This window comes from Poecilia mexicana, unplaced genomic scaffold, assembly GCF_051168715.1.
Source record: "Poecilia mexicana isolate PSO_F unplaced genomic scaffold, ASM5116871v1 scaffold_10, whole genome shotgun sequence".
NCBI lineage: Eukaryota > Metazoa > Chordata > Actinopteri > Cyprinodontiformes > Poeciliidae > Poecilia > Poecilia mexicana.
Window position 1 is genome coordinate 19717114 of NW_028263379.1, and position 15123 is coordinate 19732236.

General features: G+C 39.8%; 2 protein-coding genes and 2 pseudogenes across 2 annotated transcripts; all 4 read right to left on the minus strand.

The window, feature by feature from the left end:
• Positions 1-3: 3 nt before the first annotated feature.
• Positions 4-5600, minus strand: LOC106924643 (protocadherin gamma-A11 pseudogene; annotated as a pseudogene).
• A 138-nt stretch (positions 5601-5738) lies between these two features.
• Positions 5739-8764, minus strand: LOC106924642 (protocadherin gamma-A7-like). The gene is made up of 2 exons (XM_088009237.1): positions 7871-8764; positions 5739-6583 (listed from the first exon to the last, which is right to left on the minus strand). Exons 1-2 carry the CDS (start codon positions 8252-8254, stop codon positions 5798-5800), a joined length of 1170 nt encoding a protein of 389 aa, XP_087865363.1. The 5' UTR covers positions 8255-8764; the 3' UTR covers positions 5739-5797.
• A 76-nt stretch (positions 8765-8840) lies between these two features.
• Positions 8841-11965, minus strand: LOC148157061 (protocadherin gamma-A1 pseudogene; annotated as a pseudogene).
• Positions 11966-12177: 212 nt separating this feature from the next.
• Positions 12178-15123, minus strand: LOC148157062 (protocadherin gamma-A7-like). The gene is made up of 2 exons (XM_088009576.1): positions 14735-15123; positions 12178-13447 (listed from the first exon to the last, which is right to left on the minus strand). The coding sequence occupies exons 1-2, from the start codon at positions 15116-15118 to the stop codon at positions 12671-12673; spliced, it is 1161 nt and encodes a 386-aa protein (XP_087865702.1). The 5' UTR covers positions 15119-15123; the 3' UTR covers positions 12178-12670.

Below are 15123 nucleotides of genomic sequence, written 5' to 3' on the forward strand. Positions count from 1 at the left end.
TGCAAGATTAAATTCGGAGAACAGGCGGAGAAAAAAAATCGTCAAAGAAAGATTTTTCAATCTTATTTCAGCATCCGCTCCTTCACATTAAATGTATTATCTTAGCAGACAAGGAAAACACGGAGTTGGTGTCTTATTTCCCATAAATTTACGTTTCCCGACGATTGCAGCGCTTGCAGTCATCAGCGCTTGCAGGATCTCACCCAACAACACCCACAACAGATGAAGACAGAATAAACTGTTGTATTTTATCTTGTTAAACAGCGTCACCTACAGACAAAATGTGAACACTAGTAACTTGTATTGGGATGAGCAATAAAAGAATGGAGCAAAAGAAAATAATATATATATTAATGAAGACTAAAGGAGGACCATGATGAGGTTTAGTGACGGTTATTATTATTATTATTATTATTATTATTATCATTATTATTATTATTATTATTATTATTATTATTATTATTATTATTATGCAATGCACTACAGTGTATTGTGGTTATTAGTTATTAGGTATTAAAAACAAACGAAACAAATGAAAATAGTAATGTACACTCAGAATACATCACTGACTGAAAGAGGAGCTGTCCTTTCTGTGGTGCTGAAAAAAGTGCATTTAACTAAAATGCAATTAACTACATGCAACATTTATTCATCGAGACAAAAAAACAAAAAAACATTCATTAATAGCAATCTCAGCAGCTCACCTCTAGAGGAGAGTCAGGTTCATCCAGGATACTCTTCTCACTCTGTATCCTCTGCATAGTTCCGGTACAACTGGGATCCATCATAAGCACGTTTTGACTACCGGCTCCTCCGAACTTAATGTCACTCTTTCTGGAGTCAGTCGTTCTGCACACCTCGTAATTGTACACGTGTGGCAGAGTTCCTGTTCCCAGAGTGTCTGAGTAACGAGGTGGATAATATGGAATCACAGGGAGGCTGGAGTGATACAGGATGCGAGACTGTCTCCATCTGTAGATCTTCACTGATATAATAACCACTAAACACGTGATGAAGAGGAAGGAAACCACAGCCAGAGCCAACACTAAGTAAAAAGTCAGGTTGTCATTGTATTCCTTATCGTGTGGAAAGTCAGTGAACTCCGACATCACTTCAGGGAAGTTGTCCGCCACCGCCACGTTAACAATGACTGTAGCTGAACGAGAGGGCTGCCCGTTGTCCTCCACTATGACAGTCAGTCTTTGTTTCACAGCATCTTTATCAGTCACCTGACGGATCGTTCTTATTTCTCCATTCTGTAAGCCCACTTCAAACAGCGCTCTGTCTGTGGCTTTCTGGAGTTTATAGGAGAGCCAGGCATTCTGTCCAGAGTCCGCATCCACAGCCACCACTTTAGTCACCAGGTAGCCCACATCTGCTGAACGAGGCACCATTTCAGCCACCATGGAGCCTCCAGTCTGGACTGGGTACAGAACCTGTGGAGGATTATCGTTCTGGTCCTGGATGATCAGCTTCACAGTTACGTTACTGCTGAGTGGAGGAGAACCTCCATCTTGCGCTTTGACAACAAAAACAATCTCTTTAATCTGTTCATAATCGAATGTGCCCATTGCCTGTACGACTCCAGTTTCTACATTTACAGAAACATATGTAGTTACTGAAGATCCGCCAATATTTGTGTCCTCTAAAATATAAGATATACGAGCATTTTGGTTCTCATCAGGATCTTTGGCTGTCAGTGTAATAAAAGGCAAACCTGGGGAGTTATTCTCTTTTATAAAGGCGCTGTAAACACTTTGTGAAAAAATTGGAGCGTGGTCATTCACATCAGAAACTTTTACATTAAACGTAATTTGGGCTGAGAGAGGAGGTATTCCACCATCTGTAGCAATAACACTGACGTTATATTCTGAAACTGTTTCTCGGTCTAATACAGAATCTGTTATTAGAGTATAATATTTTCTTAGATTTGATTTCATTTTAAACGGCGCACTTCCGTCAATTCTACAGCTGACTTGTCCGTTATCACCGGAATCCAGGTCTTTAACATTAATAATACCAATAGTTGTTCCAGGAGGAGAATCCTCTGACACACTATTAGTGAATGACATCACGCTTATGACCGGGGCGTTATCATTTACATCAATCACTTCAATAATTACTTTACTTGAATCTGTCAATCCGCCTTGATCTTTTGCATCAATTCTTAGTTCGAACTTTTTTTCTTTTTCATAATCAATGTCACCATTTATGTAAATCATTCCAGTAATTTCATCCATCCGAAAGAAATTATTTAGGGCACTATTGCGATCTGAAAAATGATACGTAATATCACTGTTCGACCCGAAATCTGCGTCGCTAGCATTAACAGTGGTGACGTATGTGCCTTTAGGAGACATTTCCGTCACAACCGCTTTATACACAGACTGATTGAAAACAGGCGCATTATCGTTAGCATCAAGAATAGCGACATTGATATTTACGGTACCAGATCTCTGAGGTGTTCCTCCGTCCACAGCGATCAGTTTAAGCGAAAGATTTGGGTTTGCTTCTCTGTCTAAAGGCTTCTGAAGAACCATCTCTGCATATTTCTTTCCGTCTGCATTTGAATGTTGCTTGAGAACAAAGTGATCATTTTCACTCAGGAAATATTCTCTCAAACCGTTCACACCCACGTCGGGGTCTTCTGAACGACTTAATGAAAAACGAGCTCCAGTTGTAGCCGACTCACTAATGTCAAAATTGATTTTATCGGTTTCAAAAATGGGCGAATGATCATTTATATCTGTAATCTCGACCGTAATTTGATGCAGCTCCATAGGATTCTCTAAAATCATCTCAAAACTGAAACTACACGGCGTTGTGTCACCACAGAGCTGCTCTCGGTCGATTCTCTCGTTCACAACTAAAATCCCTTTGTCTGCGTTCAGCTCGGTGTACTGGATGCTTTCTCCACTCACGATACGGGCATGACCGGAACGCAATCTTTTCAGATCCAAACCAAGGTCTTGTGCTACATTACCGATCAGTGAGCCTTTCTTCATTTCCTCTGGGATCGAGTATCTGATATGGCCGGTGACAACAGAGCTGAGGTGACAAAGGAGAAAAAGATGCAATAATTTCTGTCTGAATCCAGCACGCCATCCTCTATGTGGTCGTATTCCACGAGCCATGGCAAAAGCCCAAATAAATAAATAAGAAAAAAATGCTGTAAAGCGACAGAAGCAGGGTTTTTTGTGAAAATGAAAAATAAAATAGAGTTGAAGCAAAAGTATATAGCTTTTAAATATCCTTTTCTACTTCTTCGTTGAAGTGTCTTTAATGCTGTGATGTCCGCAGAGATGAGGAAAACTGTAGGCTCTACTCTCATTGGCCACAGTGACAAGGGAGGAGAATGTGATGTAACATTTTAGAGGACATGCATTGACCAACAGCGTCACTTAGAGTCCAGAATGAGCAGCAATGGGATCAGAAGGAGTGGGATTTAAGTAGAAATTCTTAAAGGTTCACATAGGCTTTTACTCCTTTATTACAAATAGTGACAAAAACGCTCCTCATTAATAATTAATCAGTGTAGTATGGTTTGTTTTGATTGACTGAAAAAAGTAGTGATGTAGTATCCTTTGAGTTTAACTTAGAATGAAACAGTTCAACTTTGTCAGAACTGTTGTAATAATGGATAAATAAACTCCACAACAATTAAACCTCTTCAGTATATTGTTGAAATAATGTACCTAGACTTGCCTGGCTTAGACAATACAGACCATCAGGAAAAGAAGGACAGTTCTCATTTACATTAGAGGCATCCTCAAGTACTCTAAGATTAATTCACAGACATGGATTGGATTATTTGGCTGTGAATATTGTTTCATTGCCAAAGATGACCTTTTCTTTTGTTCCATGTATTAATGTGTCTTTTTATCAAGATTATATCCTTAAATAAAACAAAATCACTAATGTTGGCAATTTTAGCATAAACTGAATAGACGGAGACAGTAAATAAATTAAAAACAACAGCATCCAAATATAATTTATATCAAGTGAGCAAAACTCCCACAAGATAAATGCAAAAATGTAGTGAACTCATTGTTTTAGTTTTCACTAAACCTGAGAGTGTAACATAAACCTGGGAATCTTGTGATGGAACTGTTAAACCACAATTTGACCTTAATTATCATTAAAATGACAAAAAAAAAAAACGACTACAAAAAAATTGTTTCTGCTCTGACCCTGATATTTAGCACACTGGGATCAGAAGGAGTGGGATTTCACAATCACATAAGAATACAGAAAGGGACTGACTTTAAAGTACATCACCACAACACTTGCTGTAATATTCTTACATAATCTCTTAAGATATTTAAGAAATCTCAAAATCCTGTTAAAAGTAACCAAAGAAAACCTTCACAGCCCTCCATCAATAGTTATTTATTACACCAGATCATAAAAAAGAGGGGTTTTACACTGAAAAATGTTCAGAGCACAAGCCAGAACACCAATATTTTCATTTTAAAAGGTCTAACAAATAAAATGATTTGTTCTTTATGAAAAGCAAAACAGCATATTTTACTGAACTGATTTCCCAATCTGGAGGCAGGAGCTGTTATCTCTGACCACATACATGAAAAACACCCCAAACCAAAAGGAAAGTGTAGCTCAACTGCACATTGAGGGAAACACAATGTCTGATTCTACAGTAATGACAAGCACTTTATATGGTTATTTTATTAAATCAGTAAAAGAGAAGGCAACACAGTTTAATCCCACAAATCCACAAGAAAGTTTAATTATGAACATATCTTTTCCTTTTACTCTTAAAAGATATCTCTATGTAAAAATAAACACAAAAATAACCTATTAACGTAGAAAACCAACAATGTTTTTTGGGAGGGATACAAAGCTATTTGGGACACAAAATCACTCGCTTAATAAACTTCTCATTTGTAAAAGGAGAATTTCCTCACACCTTGACTTATAACTCCAATTCTAAAATCTGGCGACTCAGAACAACTTATAAACTACAGACCAATAACTATTATACCAGATTGTCCTAAGTCGATTGAAAAATCACTGGCAGAGCAGCTAATTAGATTCCTGAGTAAAATTAATAAGCTTCTGGGGTGCTGTGGTGGCACAGCACAACCCATGTAGGAAAGCCTTGGTCCTCCACGCAGATGTCACAGGTTCGAGTCCTGGCCTGGTGACCTTGGCCGCATCATATCTTCCCCTTCTCTCATTATCCACTTTCCTATCTGAAAACTGTCAAATAAAAGCTGCTGATGCAAAAAAAAAAAAAAAAAAAAAGCGTATTTATCTGGGATAGTTTGGGCTTTGACACGGATATTCAGCAGGATTGGTTACTTCCTACCCGACAACACTAAAAGATCTTTCGATGAAAGCAAGGTAGCTGCAGCAGTCTTTCTAGGTGTTAAAAGAAGCCTTTGACACAATGAATCATGAGATGAACTGACAAACTTAACAAATGCATCTTCTTCATGAAAGATATGAACTGGTGTACTTAGAAAAAAATAGAGAACAGAGCATCAGAGTTAATGGAATGAAATCAAACTTTCAAAACTGCACAATCACAATTACATAAGATTCCATATCAGATTTTCTACTTATATACATCAATGATATATGCAGAGGCCTCAATCATGTATGTGTCTGAATCTAAATTGCATCAAAAGGTTGTCAATGTGTTTTACAATATTGAGGACTCTGTAGTAATGTCACTGTTATGATGGACAAAATAGAAATATTAAAAGTGGATGAGTGTAAATACATGGATGTCATTTTGGCAGGAAGGGGTGATGAAGAAAAACTAAGGACAAAACTAACTACAGTCACTAACCTCTAGAGGAGAGTCGGGTTCATCCAGAATGCTCTTCTCATTCTGTATCCGCTGCATCGTCCCAATAGAAGTGGGGTCCATTAGCAAAACGTTCTGAGTGCTAGTTGGGCCGAACTTAATGTCACTCTTTCTGGAGTCAGTCGTTCTGCACGCCTCGTAATTATACACGTGTGGCAGAGTTCCTGTTCCCATAGTGTCTGAGTAACGAGGTGGATAATATGGAATCACAGGGAGGCTGGAGTGATACAGGATGCGAGACTGTCTCCATCTGTAAATCTTCACTGATATAATAACCACTAAACACGTGATGAAGAGGAAGGAAACCACAGCCAGAGCCAACACTAAGTAAAAAGTCAGGTTATCATTGTATTCCTTATCGTGTGGAAAGTCAGTGAACTCCGACAACACTTCAGGGAAGCTGTCCGCTACCGCCACGTTAACAATGACTGTAGCTGAACGAGAGGGCTGCCCGTTGTCCTCCACTATGACAGTCAGTCTTTGTTTCACAGCATCTTTATCAGTCACCTGACGGATAGTTCTTATTTCTCCATTCTGTAAGCCCACTTCAAACAGCGCTCTGTCTGTGGCTTTCTGGAGTTTATAGGAGAGCCAGGCATTCTGTCCAGAGTCCACATCCACAGCTACCACTTTAGTCACCAGGTAGCCCACATCTGCTGAACGAGGCACCATTTCAGCCACCATGGAGCCTCCAGTCTGGACTGGATACAAAACCTGAGGAGGGTTATCGTTCTGGTCCTGGATCATCAGCTTCACAGTTACATTGCTGCTGAGAGGAGGAGAACCTCCATCTTGTGCTTTAACGACAAAAACTAGCTCTTTAATTTGTTCATAGTCAAATGAGCGCCCCGCCAGTACGACACCAGTTTCTACATTTACAGAAACATACTCAGAAACTGACGATCCGGCAATATTCTTTCCTTCTAAAATATAGGAAATGCGTGCATTTTGGTTCTCATCGGGATCGTTGGCTTTCAGAATGAGGACAGAAACACCTGGGGAGTTATTCTCTGTAATAAACGTGCTGTAAACACTCTTTGGAAATACCGGGGCGTTGTCATTCACATCAGACACTTTAATATTAAATATTCTTTGAGCAGAAAGAGGAGGTGCTCCACTGTCCTTTGCAACAACAGTGATATTATATTCTGAAATCATTTCACGGTCCAAGACTGAATCTGTTATTAAAGAATAATAATCTTTTAGATTGGTCCTGATCTTAAAAGGAGCTGTCCCTTCGATTCTACAGCTCACTTGTCCGTTATCACCTGAGTCCAGGTCTTTCACATTTATAATGCCAATTGTTGTTCCCGGAGGAGAATCCTCTGATACAGGACTGGTAAAAGACATCACGCTTATGGCAGGAGCATTATCATTTACATCAACTACTTCAATTATCACCTTGGTGGTATCTGTAAGACCTCCGTGATCCTTTGCATGCATCTGAAGCTCAAACTTCTTATCTTTTTCAAAATCAATAGACCCTGTAGTTAATATTACACCACTTTTCTCATCAATCTTAAATAAATCTCCAAGAGAGCTAGAAAGATCTGAAAAATAATATGTCACAACACTATTGGCTCCAACATCTGCGTCACTAGCATTGACAGTCGTAACATAAGTGTTTTTGAGGGCATTTTCTGTCACTGTAGCTTTATACAAAGTCTGATTAAATACAGGTGCGTTATCGTTAACATCAAGAACAGCGACATTAATATTTACGGTACCAGATCTCTGAGGGTTTCCGCCGTCCACAGCGATCAGCTTGAGAGAGAGGCTGGGGTTTGCCTCTCTGTCTAAAGGCTTCTGAAGCACCATCTCTGCGTACTTCTTTCCCTCTGCATTTGAATGTTGCTTGAGGACAAAATTATCATTATCACTCAAGAAGTATTCCTTCATTCCATTAAAACCGACATCTAGGTCTTCTGCAGTTGCTAAAGGAAAACGCGCACCAACCGCAGCAGTTTCGCTTATTTCAAAATGCATGCTATCTCTTTTGAACGTCGGAGAATTGTCATTTATGTCTGTAATCTCTACCGTAATTTGATGCAGCTCCAAAGGATTTTCTAAAATCATCTCAAACGTGAAACTGCATGGTGTTGTGTCACCACAAAGTTGCTCTCGGTCTATTCTCTCTTTCACTACTAAAACGCCTTTGTCTGCCTTCAGCTCGGTGTATTGGATGCTCTCTCCGCTAACAATGCGGGCCCGACCAGAACGGAGTCTTTTCAGATCCAAACCGAGGTCCTGTGCGACATTACCGATCAGCGAGCCTTTTTTCATCTCTTCTGGGATCGAATATCTCATATGTCCGGTCACAAAATGGCAGATGTAACAAAAGAAAATAAGATGCAGTAATATCTGTCCGCAGCAAAAACGCCATTTTCCCAATCCAGGGTACCGTGTGATTCCAAACGACATAGCGAGAAAGAAAACAAAAATGTCTCTTAGGGTACTATCCACACTTAAAATATCCAAAAATTACAACAGAGAAACGAGTTTCTTTTAGGTTTCAGTTCTTGTATCTTCTCCAGAATTTACAGACAAATCCAGTCCGCCCTTTCTCCGACACGCCACGAGAGTATGGTAGGGGAAATGCGTGATCATATAAGAGTGGAAATGTTTTATTGAACGACAGCGTCGCTTAGAGTTCAAAATCAGGAAAGACAAAGAGAGCTTTAAAATGGCTCTAAGATGACTGATTAAATTTCGTTGGATCAGAATAAAACCAATAAAATTTTTTAAATGTAAATCATAAAATATAAAATGATACGACTTTGATACGTATACAGTGGCATATAATGCAATAAATCCTTGTCGTTATGAAAAATATTATTGCATGTAAAGGAAACTAAGATATTCGTTTTGATACCCGTTGAACATTTTGTCAGATCAGTAGTTGAGTAAATATATTGATCTACTGCCATATATTTCACCCATAAAATGAGAAAGGAGAAAAGAGAAAAACAAAGTGAAAAGACAAACGCTAAATGTAAAAGAGTAGAATTAAAGAGTTGATAAGAAGAGGGGAAAAAAATCCCCAAATAATTTAAACATCAATAAATTAAAACACCCCAGAACCAAGTACCACAAATCAAAGACTGACAACCATTTGGAGAGCTTTCTTCTCCAAACTAATATTGAATCCGGTGCTCTCCAAGGTGCTGAAATAGGCTATTACTACGTTCGTGTTATTACATTGCCAGAAAGTAGGAGAAGTGAAACAGAAAATAAAGTTATGAATAACATTACATTATCAGTCTCACCTCTAGAGGAGAGTCAGGTTCATCCAGGATGCTCTTCTCACTGTGTATCCGTTGCATCGTCCCAGAAGAACTGGGATCCATTATCAACACGTTCTGACTGTTTGCTTGGCCAAATTTACAGTCACTCTTTCTGGAGTCAGTCGTCCTGCACACCTCGTAATTGTACATGTGTGGCAGAGTTCCTGTTCCCAAAGTGTCTGAGTAACGAGGTGGATAATATGGAATCACAGGGAGGCTGGAGTGATACAGGATGCGAGACTGTCTCCACCTGTAGATCTTCACTGATATAATAACCACTAAACACGTGATGAAGAGGAAGGAAACCACAGCCAGAGCCAACACTAAGTAAAAAGTCAGATTGTCATTGTATTCCTTATCGTGTGGAAAGTCAGTGAACTCCGACAACACTTCAGGGAAGCTGTCCGCCACCGCCACGTTAACGATGACTGTAGCTGAACGAGAGGGCTGCCCGTTGTCCTCCACTATGACAGTCAGTCTTTGTTTCACAGCATCTTTATCAGTCACCTGACGGATAGTTCTTATTTCTCCATTCTGTAAGCCCACTTCAAACAGCGCTCTGTCTGTGGCTTTCTGGAGTTTATAGGAGAGCCAGGCATTCTGTCCAGAGTCCACATCCACAGCCACCACTTTAGTCACCAGGTAGCCCACATCTGCTGAACGAGGCACCATTTCAGCCACCATGGAGCCTCCAGTCTGGACTGGGTACAGAACCTGAGGAGGGTTATCGTTCTGATCCTCGATGTTCAGCTTCACAGTTACGTTGCTGCTAAGTGGAGGAGAGCCTCCATCTTGTACTTTAACAACGAAAACTAATTCTTTAATTTGTTCATAGTCAAATGAACGCGCCGCCAGTACAACACCAGTTTCTACATTTACGGAAACGTATTCAGAAACTGAGGAACCGGCAATACTTTTTCCTTCTAAAATATAGGAAATGCGAGCATTTTGGTTTTCGTCAGGATCGTTGGCTTTCAGAGTGAGGACAGAAACCCCTGGGGAGTTATTCTCCGTAATAAATGCGCTGTAAACACTCTTTGGAAATACCGGAGCGTTGTCATTCACATCAGACACTTTAATATTAAATAGTCTTTTTGCCGAAAGTGGAGGTGTCCCATTGTCCGTTGCAACAACAGTGATATTATATTCAGATACTGTCTCGCGATCTAAGACTGAATTGGTTGTCAATGTATAATAGTTTCTAAGATTGGACTTGATCTTAAAAGGAGATGTCCCTTCAATTTTACAGCTCACCTGTCCATTATCACCTGAATCCAGGTCTTTAACATTGATAATGCCAATTGTTGTTCCAGGAGGAGAATCCTCTGATATATGACTGGTGAATGACATCACGCTTAAGATAGGGGCGTTGTCATTTATATCTGCTATTTCAATTATCACTTTGCTGGAGTCTGTCAGCCCTCCTTGATCCTTAGCATCAATTCTAAGTTCATACTTTTTGTCCTTTTCATAATCAATATCATCTTTTACGGAAATTACTCCAGTCTTTTCATCAACCAAAAACAAATCACCAAGAGCGCTGTCAAGATCTGAAAAATAATATGTTATAATGGCGTTTGAACCGAAATCTGCGTCGCTAGCACTAACGGTGGTGACGTAAGTGTCTTTAGGAGACATTTCCGTCACAACAGCTTTATACACAGACTGATTGAAAACAGGCGCATTATCGTTAGCATCAAGAACAGCGACATTAATATTTACGGTACCAGATCTCTGAGGTGTTCCTCCGTCCACAGCGATCAGTTTCAAAGACAGATTTGGGTTTACCTCTCTGTCTAATGCTTTCTGAAGAACCATCTCTGCATATTTCTTTCCCTCTGCATTTGAATGTTGCTTAAGAATGAAATTATCGTTGTCGCTCAAGAAATAATCTCTGAGTCCGTTCACACCAACATCCAGATCTTCTGCGCTTATCAAAGAGAAACGAGCACCGGGGGCAGCAATTTCACTTATTTCAAAATGCATGCTATCTCTTTTGAACGTCGGAGAATTATCATTTATATCTGTAATCTCGACCGTAATTTGATGCAGCTCCATAGGATTCTCTAAAATCATCTCAAACGTGAAACTACACGGTGTTGTGTCACCACAAAGTTGTTCCCGGTCGATTCTCTCCTTTACTGCTAAAATCCCTTTGTCTGTCTTCAGATCGACGTAGTGGATGCTCTCTCCGCTCACGATGCGGGCCCGACCAGAACGGAGTCTTTTCAGATCCAAACTAAGGTCCTGTGCGACATTACCGATCAGTGAGCCTTTCTTCATTTCTTCTGGAATCGAATATCTGATGTGTCCAGTCACAAAATGGCAAATATAACAAAGAAAAATAAAATAAAAAATACTCTGCCCGACGCCATAATGCCATTTTATCCGTCTGGTGCTGAGTGGTATTCCACAAAACATGGTTAGAAATAAATAGACATGAAATGTATGTTTTGTAGTAATCCAAACTTACTATTCACAGATACAAATTGAACTACTGCAGCCAAACATAATCCTATTTAAATTCCCTTCGTATGTCTAGCTACCAATGTCCCTTTTCCCTCATAACAGCTCCGATAAGAAAAGCGTCTCCTCTCTCCATCTCGGCAACACAATGAAGGGAGGAGATGCCTGGAAATGCAACGCCACATGTTATGTTGATCAACAGCGTCCCTTAGAGTACAAACCGGGTGATACAAATGGAGGTTTACACTGAGAAAAGAGTGAGATACGTACTCGCTTTAATATAATAACCAGTCATGAAAATATAATCAAAAGTATATTTTTACTGAAATCAGTCCGTTAGTAGCGTCAAATGAAAGCCTCTGTCTTATAGGAAATAAATCACAGTCCATAGTCGAGCATTTCATAAGGAGATTAAAATTTTCGGAAAAAGACGCCTTTCTTTTGCCAATATTTGCTTTACATATTGTCAATTAGCGTCTTCAGATAAACTGATTGAATGAAAAGTTGTTCTTCTCAATAAGATATTTCTTTAACTCAAACGACAGAAAAAAACAGATAATATCAGAGGATCTCCCTCTCTCTCTGTTTCTCTGATTAAAGCACAGAATATTAACGGAACAAATGACTGAAGGCAATACTATTACCTTGAAAATAATTAGTTGGTCGATGTGAAAGAAACATTTTAGAGATCACAGTATGTGTAAACTATTACACACAAATCACAATAGAAACATTAAACTCCTGCTGAGTAAAGTTAATGAATGTTCACAGGGCTTTATTTCTTACAACTACCAGCATTTAAAAAGTAAAGCCTCAAAAATGACTGAGTTACAAAACGAATTGCTGAAAATTATAGTGAGTTCTCATTTTAAATGCAAACATTTAACTAAAAAAAGCACCAACAAGAAAAAAAAAAAATCTTAAGCCAATATGAAAATTCACTTTCTCTAAGCAATGACAGTAAAGGCAAAGTACTATATTTGACAGATTCGGATTTAGTAGCTGTCCGTGGTGCTAGAAATGACGCTACCCTTCAACAAAATTGACGCTTTTGTTATAGAAACAATGCAAAGAGCAGAGTAACTTTCTAACTCACCTCTAAAGGAGAGTCAGGTTCATCCAGGATGCTCTTCTCACTCTGTATCCGTTGCATCGTCACAGAAGAACTGGGATCCATTATCAACACGTTCTGACTGTTTGCTTGGCCAAATTTACAGTCACTCTTTCTGGAGTCAGTCGTCCTGCACACCTCGTAATTGTACACGTGTGGCAGAGTTCCTGTTCCCAAAGTGTCTGAGTAACGAGGTGGATAATATGGAATTACAGGGAGGCTGGAGTGATACAGGATGCGAGACTGTCTCCATCTGTAGATCTTCACTGATATAATAACCACTAAACACGTGATGAAGAGGAAGGAAACCACAGCCAGAGCCAACACTAAGTAAAAAGTCAGGTTGTCATTGTATTCCTTATCGTGTGGAAAGTCAGTGAACTCCGACAACACTTCAGGGAAGCTGTCCGCCACCGCCACGTTAACAATGACTGTAGCTGAACGAGAGGGCTGCCCGTTGTCCTCCACTATGACAGTCAGTCTTTGTTTCACAGCATCTTTATCAGTCACCTGACGGATAGTTCTTATTTCTCCATTCTGTAAGCCCACTTCAAACAGCGCTCTGTCTGCGGCTTTCTGGAGTTTATAGGAGAGCCAGGCATTCTGTCCAGAGTCCACATCCACAGCCACCACTTTAGTCACCAGGTAGCCCACATCTGCTGAACGAGGCACCATTTCAGCCACCATGGAGCCTCCAGTCTGGACTGGGTACAAAACCTGAGGTGGGTTATCGTTCTGGTCCTGGATAATCAGCTTCACAGTCACGTTGCTGCTAAGTGGAGGAGAGCCTCCATCTTGTACTTTAACAACGAAAACTAATTCTTGAATTTGTTCATAATCAAATGAACGCCCCGCCAGTACAACTCCAGTTTCTACATTTACAGAAACGTATTCAGAAACTGAGGAACCGGCAATACTTTTTCCTTCTAAAATATAGGAAATGCGAGCATTTTGGTTTTCGTCAGGATCGTTGGCTTTCAGAGTGAGGACAGAAACCCCTGGGGAGTTATTCTCCGTAATAAATGCGCTGTAAACACTCTTTGGAAATACCGGAGCGTTGTCATTCACATCAGTCACTTTAATATTAAATAGTCTTTTTGCCGAAAGTGGAGGTGTCCCATTGTCCGTTGCAACAACAGTGATATTATATTCAGTTACGGTCTCGCGATCTAAGACTGAATCGGTTGTCAATGTATAATAGTTTCTAAGATTGGACTTGATCTTAAAAGGAGCTGTCCCTTCAATTTTACAGCTCACCTGTCCATTATCACCTGAATCCAGGTCTTTAACATTGATAATGCCAATTGTTGTTCCAGGAGGAGAATCCTCTGATATATGACTGGTGAATGACATCACGCTTAAGATAGGGGCGTTGTCATTTATATCTGCTATTTCAATTATCACTTTGCTGGAGTCTGTCAGCCCTCCTTGATCCTTAGCATCAATTCTGAGTTCATACTTCTTGTCCTTTTCATAATCTATATCACCTTTTACGGAAATTACTCCAGTCTTTTCATCAACCGAAAACAAATCACCAAGAGCGCTGTCGAGATCTGAAAAATAATATGTTATAATGGCGTTTGAACCAAAATCTGCGTCGCTAGCACTAACGGTGGTGACGTAAGTGTCTTTAGGAGACATTTCCGTCACAACAGCTTTATACACAGACTGATTGAAAACAGGCTCATTATCGTTAACATCAAGAACAGCGACATTAATATTTACGGTACCAGATCTCTGAGGTGTTCCTCCGTCCACAGCGATCAGTTTCAAAGACAGATTTGGGTTTACCTCTCTGTCTAATGCTTTCTGAAGAACCATCTCTGCATATTTCTTTCCCTCTGCATTTGAATGTTGCTTAAGAATGAAATTATTGTTGTCGCTCAAGAAATAATCTCTGAGTCCGTTCACACCAACATCCAGATCTTCTGCGCTTATCAAAGAGAAACGAGCACCGGTGGCAGCACTTTCACTTATTTCAAAATGCATGCTATCTCTTTTGAACGTCGGAGAATTATCATTTATATCTGTAATCTCGACCGTAATTTGATGCAGCTCCATAGGATTCTCTAAAATCATCTCAAACGTGAAACTACACGGTGTTGTGTCACCACAAAGTTGCTCCCGGTCGATTCTCTCCTTAACTGTTAAAATCCCTTTGTCTGTCTTCAGATCGACGTAGTGGATGCTCTCTCCGCTCACTATCCGGGCCCGACCAGAACGGAGTCTTTTCAGATCCAAACTAAGGTCCTGTGCGACATTACCGATCAGTGAGCCTTTCTTCATTTCTTCTGGAATCGAATATCTGATGTGTCCAGTCACAAAATGGCACATATAACAAAGAAAAATAATAATACAAATATTCTGTCCGACGCCATAACGCCATTTTATCCATCTGGTACTTAGTAGTATTCTACGAACCATGGTCG

Excerpts from the sequence above, each read along its gene's own strand:
- LOC106924642 (XM_088009237.1), bottom strand. The coding sequence starts at position 8,254 with ATGTCGTTTGGAATCACACGGTACCCTGGATTGGGAAAATGGCGTTTT. Across the intron at positions 6,584-7,870 it reads TGGAGCTGCATCAAATTACG|CTGATGATCCAGGACCAGAA; the intron begins GTAGAGATTACA and ends GTAACTGTGAAG.
- LOC148157062 (XM_088009576.1), bottom strand. The coding sequence starts at position 15,118 with ATGGTTCGTAGAATACTACTAAGTACCAGATGGATAAAATGGCGTTAT. Across the intron at positions 13,448-14,734 it reads TGGAGCTGCATCAAATTACG|CTGATTATCCAGGACCAGAA; the intron begins GTCGAGATTACA and ends GTGACTGTGAAG.